This window comes from Zootermopsis nevadensis, unplaced genomic scaffold (genome assembly GCF_977971745.1).
Source record: "Zootermopsis nevadensis isolate Lab colony 2312 unplaced genomic scaffold, Znev_1.0 Znev_ptg000024l, whole genome shotgun sequence".
NCBI lineage: Eukaryota > Metazoa > Arthropoda > Insecta > Blattodea > Termopsidae > Zootermopsis > Zootermopsis nevadensis.
Genome location: NW_028259156.1, coordinates 8,093,834 through 8,109,964, shown reverse-complemented (window position 1 = coordinate 8,109,964; position 16,131 = coordinate 8,093,834). Strand labels below are relative to the sequence as shown.

The window sequence follows — 16,131 nt, the reverse complement described above, 5'->3', positions numbered from 1 at the left end:
ACCTGACGATGGCCAAACTGGATCGAAACATGTTGATCAAGTGAACATACAGTGAACAGAACGTGTGAATGTTAATGTTAGGCCTAAACTGGGCTCATGATTTTTATTAATTCGTATAATGTTGACTTTTTCAGCCCTCTAACCCATCGTTGTCTTTTTTTAATTCTCTACTCCCTCCCTCCATTTTAACAATAATTCAATTAGTTTCAAAGACTGGTTCCATCTGGTTATCTCAACTGGGTAGCAAGCAACTTCGTTTCACACCCAGTGAACACAGCTTTGGTTTACCCTTATCGTCTTCATGCGTTACGACTTCTGTATTTCAGAAACGCTGTACTTAAGCCAACATCCAATTGTCTGCAAATGCTTCCAATTAAATTTTGCATGTACAATACTGCCATACAAACAGCGACAACTTCAAGAAAGGCTCATCAGTGACCGACCAGAAACAGCTTCATACGATGTTACAGAACGAATGGCTGAACTATGTAGACCAAAGAATTCAAATAAAAACATTTAAAATTATACAAAATAATTTAAACTCCAGTCGGGAGGTAACCGCATCGAATCTCTAACAGACTGCTAAGAAGACATAGGCGAAGATGGGAGGATAATATTAAAATTGATTTAGGGCAATAGGGATATCTATAGCCCGTAACATTTTTTCCTCATGTAAACAAAGTTTTTAGAATCTATTCTTTAAATTACTGAATAAATATTTATGTACATCGTCATATTTTATTTTCATTTTTTCCTAATCTGATACATTCCTCCAAACTTCTGAAAGTATTATAGAACTTCATTTTTTTGCAAACATATCTGTTAAAACACAATCTGAACACATAACGTTAATAAAACACCATGAATGCAAAATTACATGCCCTACTTTCTGCGCTCAAATGATTTAATAACATTAAAATGGAGCATTACAGAATAATTACACGTCAGAGGAACTCTGTTTTCATAGTAATCACTTGTCAATTAATCATTCCTCATTTTGCAGGCGCAGCTCTAATTAACACGCGATATGAACTGACTACTGGATACTGGGAACGACCCGTTCTTCAAGTCCCTGAGCACTGCGGGTTCCAAATTTCCGTTGGCTCGATCTATAGACATTTTGGTAGTACTAACTGGACGAGGGATCGGCCCTTCGCAAGGCCTCTACCTGTATACAAGACAGCACAACACAGAAAAACATCCATGGCTTGAGTGGGATTCGAACCCACGGTCCCAGCGACCGCGCGGCCACTGCGGACCCCGAACTGACTACAGACAACAATTTTGTCTCATTTCAACTATGAATAGATAACAATCAGAAAACTTAATTTAGCTTTGAATAATCTGTCCAACGATGTGGGTTTCCATGCTCGCCATTATGTTAGGTAGTTTTCTTTGAAATCATCACGTAACGATTAGTCTAAACTATTCGCCATTTAAAAATATTACGGTTATGTGAAGATTAGAGGTTTTTATTACTGTCCACCTTTCACCACTGAAAGACACTCATGATCAGAAAAATTGAGAAGTGCATACAAATCTTTGGACATAGAACCTTAGAGAATCAAGATGGCTGTCTTCTAATATGGGTGACAAAAACTTAAAATAACTTAACTTCAGATAGTTTTAAATGATTCTTTAAGTTGAAACGGACGATAAAGGTATGAAAAGGATAAAAGGAAGTAAGATTTATTTATTTTCATATTTATAGTTTATTTAACGACGCTTTTTCACTAACTCAGACTTTTTGCGTCGAATGAGAGGACGATAATGAATTGAAAAATATGTTGATGGAAGCGGTCGTGACCTGAAGTAAGAAATGAGTAAGTGATAAAGATACGAAAGAAATCATCGGATCAATAGCTAAATGCATAGTTCTACTCTGTGAAAAACAACATCTTGTGCAGTATCGTTTGAAATAACTTTTGTAAAACACCTTATTTATTTCTAAATCCAGTTTTAACCATTTGGTTAAATGAACTGATTTCCCAGATGCCACTGATGATGACCTCTTGAGGTCGAAACCCTTATGGCAATAGTGTCTTTTTATAGTGTAAATAGTTGTTTGTTTACTTATTTTATATACGAAATAAAGTTTTTTCGAGAGATTTTCACGAGTAATACAATCCTAAACAAACGTGTAAACGTACGCAGAACTACATAATTTTTGTCGTAACTAAATTAATGTATCTCTGACTCTTGCCACTTCGATGAATCCTGATCTTCGCTTATCACAACTCTTCTCCATTTAAAGCCAACGTTCATCTCAGGGCAACAAAGGGGTAACTGGAGCGATACAATCGGGTTCTGATAACGAGAGTAAAGTCTGGAGGTCACTACTGGTTCTAAGATGTCTCTCGTACATGACCGGAAAGTTTCAGCTTTGTATTGAGTAAAAACGGGCAACATCTACAGAATTACTAATCGCAAACAACACACGCTTAAGAACAGACTGTACGAGGTGCTGCATTCATATGATCTGAAGCCCCTAAATTTACCAATAGATGCATTTGCATCGTGAACAGCTTCGATGTATTCCTTAGCGTTTTAAATACAAACAAAACTTGCCTCTTCATGAGCGACTCATGGGGGTCGATACAGATGCACACAGCACAGTAACAGTAGCAAACTAACCAACAAACCAAGACGATAAACAATAATTTGATTCTATTAAATAATCTACAATATGTACCTAGGGACAAACGGGGGCTTTAGAATTTCGACCTTTGCTGATGGAAGACGTTGAAAACACAAGTTAAAGAAGTGGTTCTGGTTAATCTGCTAGTGTTACAGAGATTGGGTTTTACTTTTGCCGGTGTGTACAGACAGCTGCTCTACCGACACTTAGCTAATCGCACTGCTTGGATCAGGCTCGTGAAACCGTCCACATTTACGGATACACACGAGATGGAGCAGGACCACAAGCAAACAGGATGAACCGTATCGAAGTAACCCTTATACAGTTTTTACAAGAACCGGTTTAATTTCAAAAGATTATCGGGACGTGTTCAACTCCTTTCAGACACTGAATCATGCCAGGATTGTGAAAAGTGCTGTGGATCTTTCAAGTGGAAATCGGAAATCTTATTCCGAATGGAAGTGGTCTACCAGAATACAAAGTACTGTTCAATTCAACAGCTCAATCGGAGACACGTGGAAGACTTTCTACTTCGGTATGCAGGCTTACATCCAACACAGGAAAGGGCGTAAAAAGAGGTCGATTTTAATGCCATCCGTCCTTTCCTCCCAAATAAACACCTTAAACGTGGAACATTTTACGCGACCTTTAATCCCAAACATGTCAAATACATTTCTTCGTATGAACGTACGTACATATTAATTAGCAAGACACTGCCTCATGAAGATGGCAGTTGTCTGGGTTGTTGCACTGTGTAGCCTGGTAGAAGTTTACCGACGTTTCATACGTTTCTATCATCGATGGAGGCAGCAAGTACCTCTGAAACGTCGGTAAGCTTCTACAAGACTACACAGCGCAACAATCCAGAAGGCAGCCATCTTCGTATTCGCTGCCGTGGGAATCTCAAAACTCATTTGTGTCCCATCATCAACTGGATACTGGGAACGACCCGTTCTTCAAGTGCCTGAGCACTGCGGGTCCCAACTTTTCGTTGGCTTGATCTATAGACAATCGGTAGGACTCCTTGGACGAGGGATCGGCCCATCGCAAGGCCTCTACCTGTACACAGGACAGCGCAACACAGAAAAACGCGGACAGACATCTATGGCTTCAGTGGGATTCGAACCCACGGTCCCAGTGACCAAGCGGCCACTGCGGACTCCTCCCATCATCAAATCGGAAACAATGTCAAGTGAAAAAGTACAACGTCATTTACTTCTAATAAGACATTCTTGAATGAATGTGTGATAACCACTTTCCAAAAATTGCCTAAATCTGTAACGTATCAAGAAATACACAATAATAAATTATACAATTCAGTGATTCATTTCTGTTCGGCAGAACAAATTCCGTCTACATATAGTTTTCCCATTATAATCTCATAACAGCAACATTTCCATGAATTAATATACAGAAACCTAGTTCAGAATCAGTAAGCACATTTCAAAATTCTCTTAACTGAGAAATAAGCATATACTAATATTTCGCGTTCCTGGCATGTTCTCTTTTATTCTACAAAGACTTACGTTTAAAAATTGTACATTTCTCGAAAACTTGTTCACTTCGTAGTAATTCAGATCCTACGCTAATATACTAGTGATGTCCCTACTTCATTACATCTTAGGACTGTCATGTTGCTAACAAATTAAGAAGTTTCTGAGAAAAATAAAAACAGCAGAAAATGCAGTAGGTCCACCTATTCAAATGTTGGGATAATTGCATATTATACAGTAAAGAAGTGACCCACAAACTAATTCCCTTTCGCAGAGGGAGTCTTTCAAGTTCTCTAAACCCACAACGCCAGAGAATATTAACCATCACTTCAAAAAACGTAAGGAAATTTCAGAATGTCGTTTGAGTGTTACATCAACCTTCAGGTATTTATTAACATCCATTCACTGTTTTATGTGCTGTGCAGCTGTTTTAATTAAAATGGAAATACTCTTTAAAGAGGCGTAATTCTTGCAAAAAGAAAAAAAAAGAAACCACTGTTAGAGACGGTATTTTAATTTAACTGCCTATCACAGCGCCAAGAATTTAAAACAGGCATGCGAGTAAACAGCTTCCACTTTCAGATGGACCACAGTCCTTTCCCTCTTCACAGATTCTTTCGCACACAATGTTTCTGTGCTGTTTCATTTAACTAAAGTACAAAAAGTTTACAGGCTTTGGGAGAGCGTTTACCTTTTCATACCACGTAAGAAACACGTATCGTGGGGCGGCCGTGATTCTACGTGCACATAAAACAAGGAAATTTATTCTGTATTACGGAAAATTCTGAGATAAAGCCGAAAGCACATGGAAACGTTTCCTAATGCTAGTACGAGAGACTTTGGGGAATACAAGGAAATAAACAAACGTAAATCGTAACCATAATCAGTTAACACATTCTTTGTTACTGAAAGATAAAATGCAATGAACGAATACGTGCGAAATATAAAACTAGTCGTGTTGACGGGGAACATACCTAACCAAAAAACAACATATCTTCAATGCAAACTTAAAACTGGTAACTATATTTCATAAGATATTATCAAAAAAGGAGGATGAGAGTCTGCTTTGTTCTGCAAAGCAATGTCCACCTTCTAATCTGTATAATAGGCTTACATGTACCACACATCGCATATAACATACACATGCCAACAACCAGAATAATACAAATAAAATTTTTCATTTAATTATTTAGTAAATACCCGAAACTCTGCTTTATAAACGCAGATGAAACAAACATTGAAATTGCATGAACAACGGAATCTTCCAGTCTGTTTTGGAATTTCATGCTTGAGAAAAGAGTCTAATTTGGAACGATACAAAATTAACAAGATTTCTTAACAGTAGTTTAAAGTTTGCATGTTTAAGTGACCATTGTTCTACGGCCCTGATACGGAGGCCTTTCCCGTGACTACATTCGCGTAACCAAAGTTACGGCTGAAATTTCCTCAATCTGTGTTACAACTCATTCGTAAGGTTCAACCATCTCCGAAGACATACTCATTCTACACATCGTTATATGACTTTAAGATTAGGCCCAATTATGCCCAGCAGGGTCGTACGTTTACAACGAAACTCTTTTTGAAGATGGCTGTGTTCTGGATTGTGGCGCCGTGCAGTCTGGTAGAAGTCTACCGACGATTCAGAGGTCCCTGCTGACTCAACCATCAGGGCGATGAGTGACACTGAACACAGTCATCTTCAGACTCATCGCCGTGAAAACCTCAAATCCTACGCAGGAACTATTTTTCTCACACAGAATGTTCCATTTAAAACACAACCCTGACTACAATATTTGTTAGCTTTCGTGACATCAATATAACAAGACAAACAAGTCGTTTTTTAAGTGTCTGTAAGAAAGAACGTGCAGAAAAGCTGTCCCGAAATTTTGTTACCAGTGGGTGTAGTTATCCTGTTCGATACTTCCTTGTCAGGATTAACATTTTTAAATGCTTCACGAACAGCAACAAACGATTTCGATGCAAAGTAATGTTCGAGAATAAACACAAGTTCAGATCGTCAATACAACATATTCGCACCTGCATAGATTCTGCGTAACCTACGTGATCAGCGCCCTAGCAACAAGAATGACCTTGACGCTGACATCGAATATCAAGTGGGAAATTGGGAGTCTGTTACACGCAGTAGACCTTCTTCTGTTTTCACTTTTGTACCGCTGCATGTGATTGTCTTTGGGATGCATTTTAAATCGAACATCCTGTATTCTATTACGTATCTTGCTTGTGCAAGGCTTTCTTATCACTTATTGCCTTTCACAATCGAAACGTCACACATTCCGCGATGTTGTCTGTTCTTGCAGTTACTGCACGAAGGAAAACAACATTATAGTAATAATAATTATAAATTTAAATAATTCATAGGGTTAAGCGTTCACAGATGGCACAGAAACCTCCTCCTCGTCACATCATAAAAGTTAAAATGAATCAGTACTGAAAATGTGCGATACACGCAAATTATTTAAGAAACAATCTGTGTCGTTGGATTAAAAGTCCCATTTAACCCAATGCCAAAGACGTTTTGCCTGATTATAGTAGCCTATACTATATTCCATCTACTTCTATGTCGATTCTTTTCGTGTCATTTCGGTAAACGTTTTGTTGACAGTGATGACCGCTTTGTCTACTGAACCGTGGGTGTTATTAATCAAGACCTACTGCAATGATCAATCAAATGTCAATCACACCATGTCTATTGTTTCTGGAACGTTACATCCTAGTGCACTAAACTTGATAGTCACAGTAAACAATACATACATGTGACCTGCAGACAACGGAGAGAATTGTTTCTAAAAATTTTTTTTACTGTTTTGCCATCAACACTTTCTCTGTTACGAGACGTGTTAGGTCTGTGAGATATTTCATGTCATCTGCAGGGGTCATATAGTGTATAAAACTTCTATATTGAAATATAATCTTTTTTGTCCGCATTATCCTTTCTAAAAAACTAATGACAATGACAGCTACAACGTTTAAACTAGTCCGCACGATATACGAGGATTTACTCAGTAACCGAGTACACTGGTTGATATGTCTATAATTTCTTTTATAGGTAAATACTCAAGAACATTTCTTACGCCCCCCTCGTTACGAAATTAATAACCAGCCCATAATTAACAGTATCGTGCGCTGCAAATCCTCGAAATAATAAAAAAAATAGTCTCAAACTGAAAGACAACCACGCCTGAGAGATCGTCTATTGAAACCTCGAAACCTTTTTGTATGATAAACTGTGTGGAGTCTTCGTTTCAACCAGAATGTAAACAGGCAAGTTTACATAAACTAATATGAGCATAAAACACTCACATCGAAAATATTATTTATGTAGTTTATAAAATTACTAGCATCAGAAAGTTGATGGGAATTTAAAAATGTTGTTTTAAGACGCTTTGTCAACTGTAGGTTTCATGATAAACAGCGTTGATAAGAGATCAATTGTTAATCATGATCTGGAAAGGATGCTAAACGAAGATATTGCGCCTTAAAACTAACATGCATGTCTGCAAGTAGACACCGAGCCAAGAGTCGATCCCAAGACCCCCCAACTATGGTTTAGGAGACGACCCACTCACAGCGTTATCACCGAAGCTTGACATTCAGATTTCATGTTAACAATGTCGGCCTATGTGTCTTGTTAATACCTAAAACATTTATCTGTCACTCTTTTGACTACTAAGTGTGTTCAAGGAACCAAATGTAGGCGAGACAAAATTCTATTAAATTTTAATAAGGGTCTCATTACAAATTGAACAAAATTTGATTAAAAATACTGTCAAATGATTCAGGTGGTAAAGTCGCTACAGAGAGAGCGTGACCATAAAGGGTTTTTAATTTTTCACTAGAGGTAAAAAAAGACCTTAGAGATATCAACGGTGTGTCGCATCTACTCCATTTACAATTAAAAGCAAACCCACGACCTTTCAGGTTCAGAGAAAACGCTTTACAATCTAGAAATGTCTAACACTCTACGCCTATTCCTGAGGGCTTTTTGCTGTCGCCAGAACTTAAAAGCTGTAAGGGTTATAACTGATGTGGATAATGCTGAATGGTATCAGATGAAATGGCGACGTTCTCTAAAGTGACGATAAACTTCACATAAAACTACATACAGGTCTTTCCATTGAAAATGCAACACCAACTAAAACAGCATCTGTAAGCTTTAATCAAATCAATATAACAAGAAAACCTTGTTGTCTTCTTGTACTTATTTGTTAGAAAAGTTGTTTTATTTTATGATTTATTTGTTAAGAAGAACTTGCACAACGGACTACGTTAAAAATGAGGCACGTAGTTAAATCTTATACGTTACGTGTTAATGAAGAGATGGCGCGAAGACGAACCAGTAGAGTCAAACATCTTCAGATAATAATTGGAGGGGGAATGCAGTTGTATAAATAACGAAGTTCAGCCTTTCCTTCATTCATTTAATTCAACCAACAGCAGTTCTTGTTCTGAACTGCAATTAAATTGCTACAAAAGGGATAAAGCGTGTGATATGGGAATGTGATCAGATTGAAACTTGGGAGACCATTCTGAGGCCTATTTCAGGAGCTAGTCGGCATTCACTGGGACACATTCTGAAAATCTATAAAAGATGTCTCGGAAAGTGGCAGTGTTTACAGACCAAGACATGAACTGGGTTTCCCTCAAAAACAAGTACAAAGCGTTACCATTAAAGAATACTGCAAATGAACATGCTCGTATATTTTGGGGGCAGTCTCAACAGGGTAACAAGACATAACCTCAAATATTACAGCAGAAATGTATTATAAAAAATAGAAGAAAGTCATGAAATTTAACTCACATGCTTTACTCCTCAGGTCCCAAATTTTAAGCGTGCGGTCATGACTGCCAGAGACGACTTTGGATGGTTCTCCCAGGAACTTAGCAGCCATAACTTTTCCAGAATGGCCAGTGAGGGTATGCTGCACAAACAAGAAGATGGAACATGTTAGCCGAACCGTCAACTCGGTGCACTGTGCTGCTATCTGTTTTCGTTTCTACTAAGTACGATGAGCTGTGTGGCGAAACGCTCAAATGATGAACGGTAACAACTTTAAATCAAGTATTGCATATAAGAATGGAACTTAGGAGATGAAAAAGTGACTGTCTAAGAGCAGTCTAATATAAATCAACATACGTAGTCAAACTATTCTCAGCACATCGTCTTTGGCACTTTCAATATATATTTAAAAGCGTATTTCAAAACAGAACTGACAAACACTAATGTATGCTAATTAGTTTTTCAATTCATATTAGAAATATAGGAGATTTTTAGTTTTCAAATTGTGAAGGCAAAAAAGCACAAATGAAAGAACAGTGTTAAAACTATTATTCATCCTCCAATATACAAAATTAGAAAATTCTCCATGAATCTGTAAAAATGGATTACATCATGCAAACCGTCTCCGCTATTTCTGATTATATGATTAAAATTAATATAAAAATACTGAAGTAAGTTAATATCACAACCCAAAACGTAGTCCAGTTGTTCATTCCAATTAAGATTCGTCATGCCCAAGACGTGATATTAAGTCATACATTTATAAAAATAAATATAATTTGTTTCTCACTGAGTGTATTTGATAATATAGTACAGCACTTAAAACAAAATAGTTATATTCATTTCTCACATAAAACATTTTTATTTCACTGTTTTACATGTCTTCGTTTTCTATACTCCTACTGTTATCGTAAAATAAATCTGTATTCACATATTAGGACTTTGAAATCTAAATTACTGTAGGAACAGGAACAGGATCGACCTCATAGAATAGCACAAGAATTCAATTCAACAAGAGTATAATGTGTATTAGCGTGTGTACAAGCATTGACCTTCGTGGGACATTTTTCTGTAATATTTTCGCACCTCTTTTTTCGACATCTGGAGGATTTCTTGGACGGGTTATGGGCCGTCGCACGGTCTCTAACTAGGACAATTCAAAATGGAATACGCATACAAATTAATATTCATCCCTCAAGTGAGATTAAAACCGACGAAACTTGTGACCGAGTGGCCACTCTGATCGATAATAATATTTATTTGTCATGTATTCAAACACACGCCAAACGCTGTTAATTTTCAAACATTCACAACAAAATCACGTAGTAACATACACTCATGATCCAATCCAGGAAGAGACAAAACATCGAACATTAACAAATGAAAGGTGACTAAAAGAAAATAAAACAAAAACTCTTATCACTGGTTTCCGCCCTTGCTGTGTAAGGAAAAGCAAATTCTGCAGACAGAGGCAATGAAACTAGGAAATCCTTCTTGTCCTCCTCCTCCTCTTCATCTCTGGAGATCTGATATCGCCTCTGGAAGATACAGTGCATGATTCACACAGAATACGTAGATCGTCTTACACAAAGGTGTTTTCTTCGGCGAGGATAACCGACAGAGAGTTCACAGCACGAGGAACAAGTATTGTCAGCTGCACGCCCTAGGGACAGGCTGACTGGACTGTAACAGAAGATAAGGTTAATATTGTTCTCACGGCAACTCGAGTTATCGGTCCTTCGGGTTACAATCCTCTTGGGGAGTGAAGCTGACCTCGACCTGCCCCTCTGCGACTAGCGGCGTTTTCTTGTATTGCAGAAGCCACAATATAAATTGCTATTAAACTCTTACAACATCAATCATGCAAACAACACAATGGTTTAGCTGAAACTACGCTGGGACGGGAGATTATGTATTTCGCCTCTTTTGTGCGTCTCAGGATTAATCGGGTGTGAGAGTTCTTTAACTTGAAGACGTTTAGCAATAAAGCCTGTGACGGCAGAGATAAAGGGATCGATAAATTGTGGCAGGAAGAAAAGTATACGTTAGATATCAATATTACCATAGAAGAAGAAAGGAACTATAATAAAATACCTGTGAACACTCTCCAACATTTGTCTTACAAGGCTCATTTTCAGTAACAGGACATATTCCTAAAATGTTCGTAACGATCTTTTTATATCACTGAAACATGTTCTGACTTCACAGCTACATTTTGTATGGTCTTCTTTAGTATTTACACAACCTTTCTTGAAATCTGTCATCGGCTATTCCATTAAGTTTGGCCAACTACTATTCTCTGTGGCGATCTATTACATTATGACCGACTCCACGGAGTGTGTGACGTAGTAGGCCCCAGTTCGGCCGGAGGAATAATGTAATTTCGATCCACATTCAAACACGGCAACTGTCAAGAGTTCTTGACAAACATATGACTGCCGGCGAATGCTGATTCAAGGCGAAAAGCGCTGAAGGCTGATTCGAGGGAGCTATAGTCATTGCTCATAGTTACCATAATCAATAGTTTACGCTGTTGCCATGCTGATATTTTGAATTTATAAAATAAATGCTATCAAAAATACTGAAACGTTCTCAGAGGGTTATCACGATAATAAGTGTCAGTGTGAAATATTAATTACTTTGTCCATATACAACAAGGTGTAAAACAATTGACATTGGCTGTAAGAATGATTTTTGAACTTTGTGCATCGTCTAAATTACAAATAGAGATAATTCGACGCTCCAGAAACAAAATCTTCTTCTGTCTTCAGACAGAAATGAAAGGGCAGGAACCTTAGCTGTTCGGCCGCCTTGGTTGAGATAACCTCAGACTTACGGTGGCAAAATTTGTTCATACAAAAGAACTCCTGGACAGACGGCCTTGAGAAGACACATGTTTTGTCTTATCCGAGAATTAATCATAGCGGTGTCCAAAAATGTATACAACGGCGGGTTTTTAACCAAACTACGCGTAGTAGAAAAATTGGTAAACACAAAACATGTTCCACCCGGGAAAATTATTAGTTTCTCTATTTAGAAAATTGGGCACAGTCGTACAAATGAGACTCGTCACATTAAATAACCGTATTTCTCCCACACAGTACCTCGTATAAAAATTACTAGTTACAAAACACAAAAAGGGCATCGCTTGTATTACAACATGGCAGAGTTTGTGTTATAAGCAGAGACAAACCCAGCTGGAAAAACATTCTTCGCCATAGGCCTGAGGAAAAAATTCTGGTCACCTTCCACACACCACAAACTTTCCTTTTTCATAAATCTGAATTACCAACATCGCCACTGCCAACTGTATATCCATTTAAGTATATAACATCAACACAGCGATTTGTACTGTCCCGTTGAGCTACGTTTCATTCAAAATACCCGTCAAATTTCACAACACAAAATTACACGTGTCAACCAACAATGTTAAGGTTGAAAGTGAAGTGAAATAAATCTGACACATATAAACATATTAATATATAATATGACTAAATTTCTGAAAATTATATTCAATACGTTTCTTATTATTTGCATACAAAATTTAACATAACAGCCAAATCGGAATTGTTCAACTTACAGACTTCTAAAATATAAGCCCAATAACCAAAAGTCTTGAGCAACATTATACTTATTTATTCACTCATAAAACTTATCGTGTTGCTGAGAATCTAGGTGTCATGGTTAGCATTTCCCCTACGAATTCCAGAAGTCTTGGTGAAATCTCGGACTGGAAATTCCCTACAGATAAATGCCTAGAGATTACCGCAAGTACGTTACAGTCATTTTCAGCTGATTGCTGTGGCGCGAATGTATCAGAAATGGGGTGAATCTGCAACCAATGACGATGCTTAAAATTCTACTAAGTTATATAGGATTAATAACACTTCAGATGTAACATTCAAATTGCCAATAATTTTTCCGGAATGTTGACGCAGAAACAGTTATTTAAATTGGAGATTACTTGTCTTCGAGGATACCGCGACGTTTCAAAAGTTCTTACTGCCTCCATATTAACAGTGACAGAGGGTAAAACATTTCAAGATTAACTCTGACATTTGATGAATGTCCAACAAAAAGCAAAACCCATGTTTATATATAAATAAGGAAAAAATAAACACATTGGTTATACACAAAAAATCCAGCAATATAAGCAATAAGAATTATTGTGGTTTATACGGTAAATAACGCGATTAAACTGTGAACCAAATCGGTATTTCTGGAAGAAATCCATCTATCTACTAATATAAGAGCCAATGTCCGTCACGCTTGAATGTACGAGTCCGGAGATACGGAAAAAATTGAAATTAAGTTCTGAAAGTAGTGACCTTGGAAGTAAGAAATGCAAACGCAACTATGGCCGAAGCTACGGTGGCGCCTAAGTGGGGTCTAGAGGACTCTGCGTTTTGAGGGCGTTTGATAGATTTTGTGTCGGTGAGTTTAGAGTTCCGCCGTATAGATGCTTTCCCGTTTAATTTGATTTAAAAAAAACTATTTACATATTTTGTACTCTCAGTGCGATCTGCAAAGATAATGCTGCAACAAATTTTATTATTATTCATAACAAAAAGGGTTCATTCCCGTCAACTATTACGGGTCACACTACGCTAGTGTCATAACACAGCCTAATAAAATATTCCCCATGATGTGATTCTGCGTTAAGAGTCGGGAAGAACCATGTGGTCAACGCTGTCGAGCTCGCTTGGACTCGAGATGGTATGGTCACGACATTCGGCTCCATCCCAGTTCCACACAGTACAATGAACGTGATCAGTCTTCACTGTGCAGAGATATTTATTTTTCCACGGCGAGAATCATCGTTATGGGTTCAGGACCTCGTGTGCCTTTGTTTTGTGCCGTTGGAACGCTTTAAATCGATATGGATATTAGCCCTGGAGCAAAATCCAGTGTGATTTATGAAAGAACAGAGCACAGAACAATGCGAATAAACGCTGTGAACTCTGATGAATTTATTTAATAAAGTATAAAACAGCCAGATCATCTACCGTTTTCAGACTACGCTTATCAACAAGCAGGAACTGAGGTTATCACGGCGGTCAGTACGAAGATGACTGTCTTCTATGTTTTAGCACCATGTAGCGTGGTAGATATTAATCGACATTTCAGAAGAGCCTTTGTCTCTGCCATCAGGGAGCTGCGTCTTAGATGACAGCCCGTGTTCTGTAAATAGCGTAAGTACTTTATAACATGCATAAAACAAAGGTGTGTAGGTCCCAAAGTTTCAGGGAACAAAAAAGAGTATTCAAAAAGTTCTCACAAATTATGTCTCTTCTCAGTTTTTTAGTATTATGCCAAGGGATTTCCCGTAATGTAACTTATCTTAAAATATGTACAAAGGAAACTCGTCTGCTATTGAACAGAACAAGGAAAATGAGCTATAAATTATTAATAATTACTAACGTAAAAAAATACAGTTAAAAAGAACCAGGGAAATGTCACTAATTCTCCCATTTCACCGGACCCAAAGGTTAATTACCGTTTTCTATGAGAAGTTTTATACAAATTTCCCAGCGAAAGTGGACGTAACAGCTCACAGTGTCTTACTTTACATCAGAAGTGACTCAGTCAAACATGCACAACCACATCGCACATACGAGATGTATGTTCAAGCACAAGACAGAACTGGGTGTGTTTGTATCATTTGCCTAAACATATGTTTGTACGTACCACGAGATGTGGTAGTAGTTGAGAACAACCTGATATGTCAGAACCGGGCTATGACCCCGGGGTTTGGGCGGCACGAGTCATTATGAGCTGCCCCTGCCTTGTAACTTCCAGTGACCACGCCCATACAATCACAACAGCAAACGCCAACAGGATGGAATAGATTCCACGAGCAAACAGCACAATAAGACAGTAGTAAATTGCCATTTGCACCACAAGATTTGAACTGGTTTGCATGGCACAAGTTAGGTGTTCAGAGGCAATAAGAAACTGGAGCATTATCGCATTTCTTATTGATGTCAACACGTGGATTCGTTGTGTATCGAGATTATACACCCGGCGATTTTAACACCATATTCTACGTCTTAATTTATACATTTGTAGAATTATTTAATAAATTTGAAAGGCCTCTTTTCTGAAAACCATTGGGCTGACATTGTTGTGACCTTGATATTACTTTGACCTATCCATGACCTCAAATTTACATGAGTATGGTGACTCTGATACCTACAGTTCGGCAGAAATAAGCGTGAGAAAAATGAATCCCACATGACCTTGAAAAAATTAAAGTCCTCCATTCTGCAAACCATTTGGCTGACATCGTCGTGACCTTGATATGTTTAAAGTTACTATTTATTAATGATCGTTCCAGGTACAATTACCTGTTTAGTATAAGCCTATTAGAGTAGTTTGACTCGTAAAAGTAGACGAGAATAAACCTTTGTGTGTTGAAAAATAATACAATTGATTACCGAGTCAGTCTTGAGACACTAAAAGACACTGGTAAAGAAATTCCTCGCCTTGTATGGCATCCGAAGTGCTATTTTTAACAGTGCAACAAGATTATTGGGGGGGGGGGGGGGGTTAAAACAACGACACCCGGCTGCAATAAAAGCAGAGTCTGTAAACCAGTACACAAGAAATTACTTGAATGCACGGCGGGTCCATGCCATTATTAGAAACGTCAAAAAGTTACTGTAGCGTGTCTTAAAAATGAGGAGTCTCAGCGGTAAAAACTTGAGAAATATAAACCACCCGTTTCTAAGATATCCAGAATTCTTTCTTCCACAACCATCGCCTTTTTCCAGATAAATTAAGTGGGAAGAAACTTAGGATAGATAAGTGTCGACTAACAACGTGTAGAGGGTGAGAGTCCATGTACGAGCAAGGCTTACGAGTATTACTTGCCTGATACAGCAGGCCTAATCACACAGCATCAAGGAAATAAACGGCAGGGGTATGCTCACACACGTTAGGACGTGCTAGTAATTGATGAGTGCATAAGTCGATGGTGCAGGATACGAATCTATTGCGGAGTATTTTATCTCACGGCAGTGAGTATGAAAATGGCTGTCTTCTGGATTGTAGCGTTCCTAAGCGACGAGGATGTAAGAACTACAATTAATTAGTACAACTATATAAATTATATATTTCAGTGTATAATTTCTGCAAGTACGGCATTAATCCGTATTGGTTATAATTTCAAATAATACAAATTCCAACCACATTGAAATTTT

General features: G+C 37.9%; 1 protein-coding gene across 2 annotated transcripts in view; it reads right to left on the bottom strand.

Moving 5' to 3' along the window:
- Positions 1 to 16,131, bottom strand: part of LOC147872800 (autophagy-related protein 16-1-like) — a 308,552-nt gene that overhangs the window by 21,311 nt on the left and 271,110 nt on the right. For both annotated transcript variants that reach the window (XM_087355475.1, XM_087355476.1), the window contains exon 2: positions 8,951 to 9,071. In XM_087355475.1, the coding sequence (XP_087211601.1) occupies positions 8,951 to 9,041 (91 nt within the window). In that variant the 5' untranslated portion in view covers positions 9,042 to 9,071. The remainder of the gene's footprint in view (positions 1 to 8,950; positions 9,072 to 16,131) is intronic.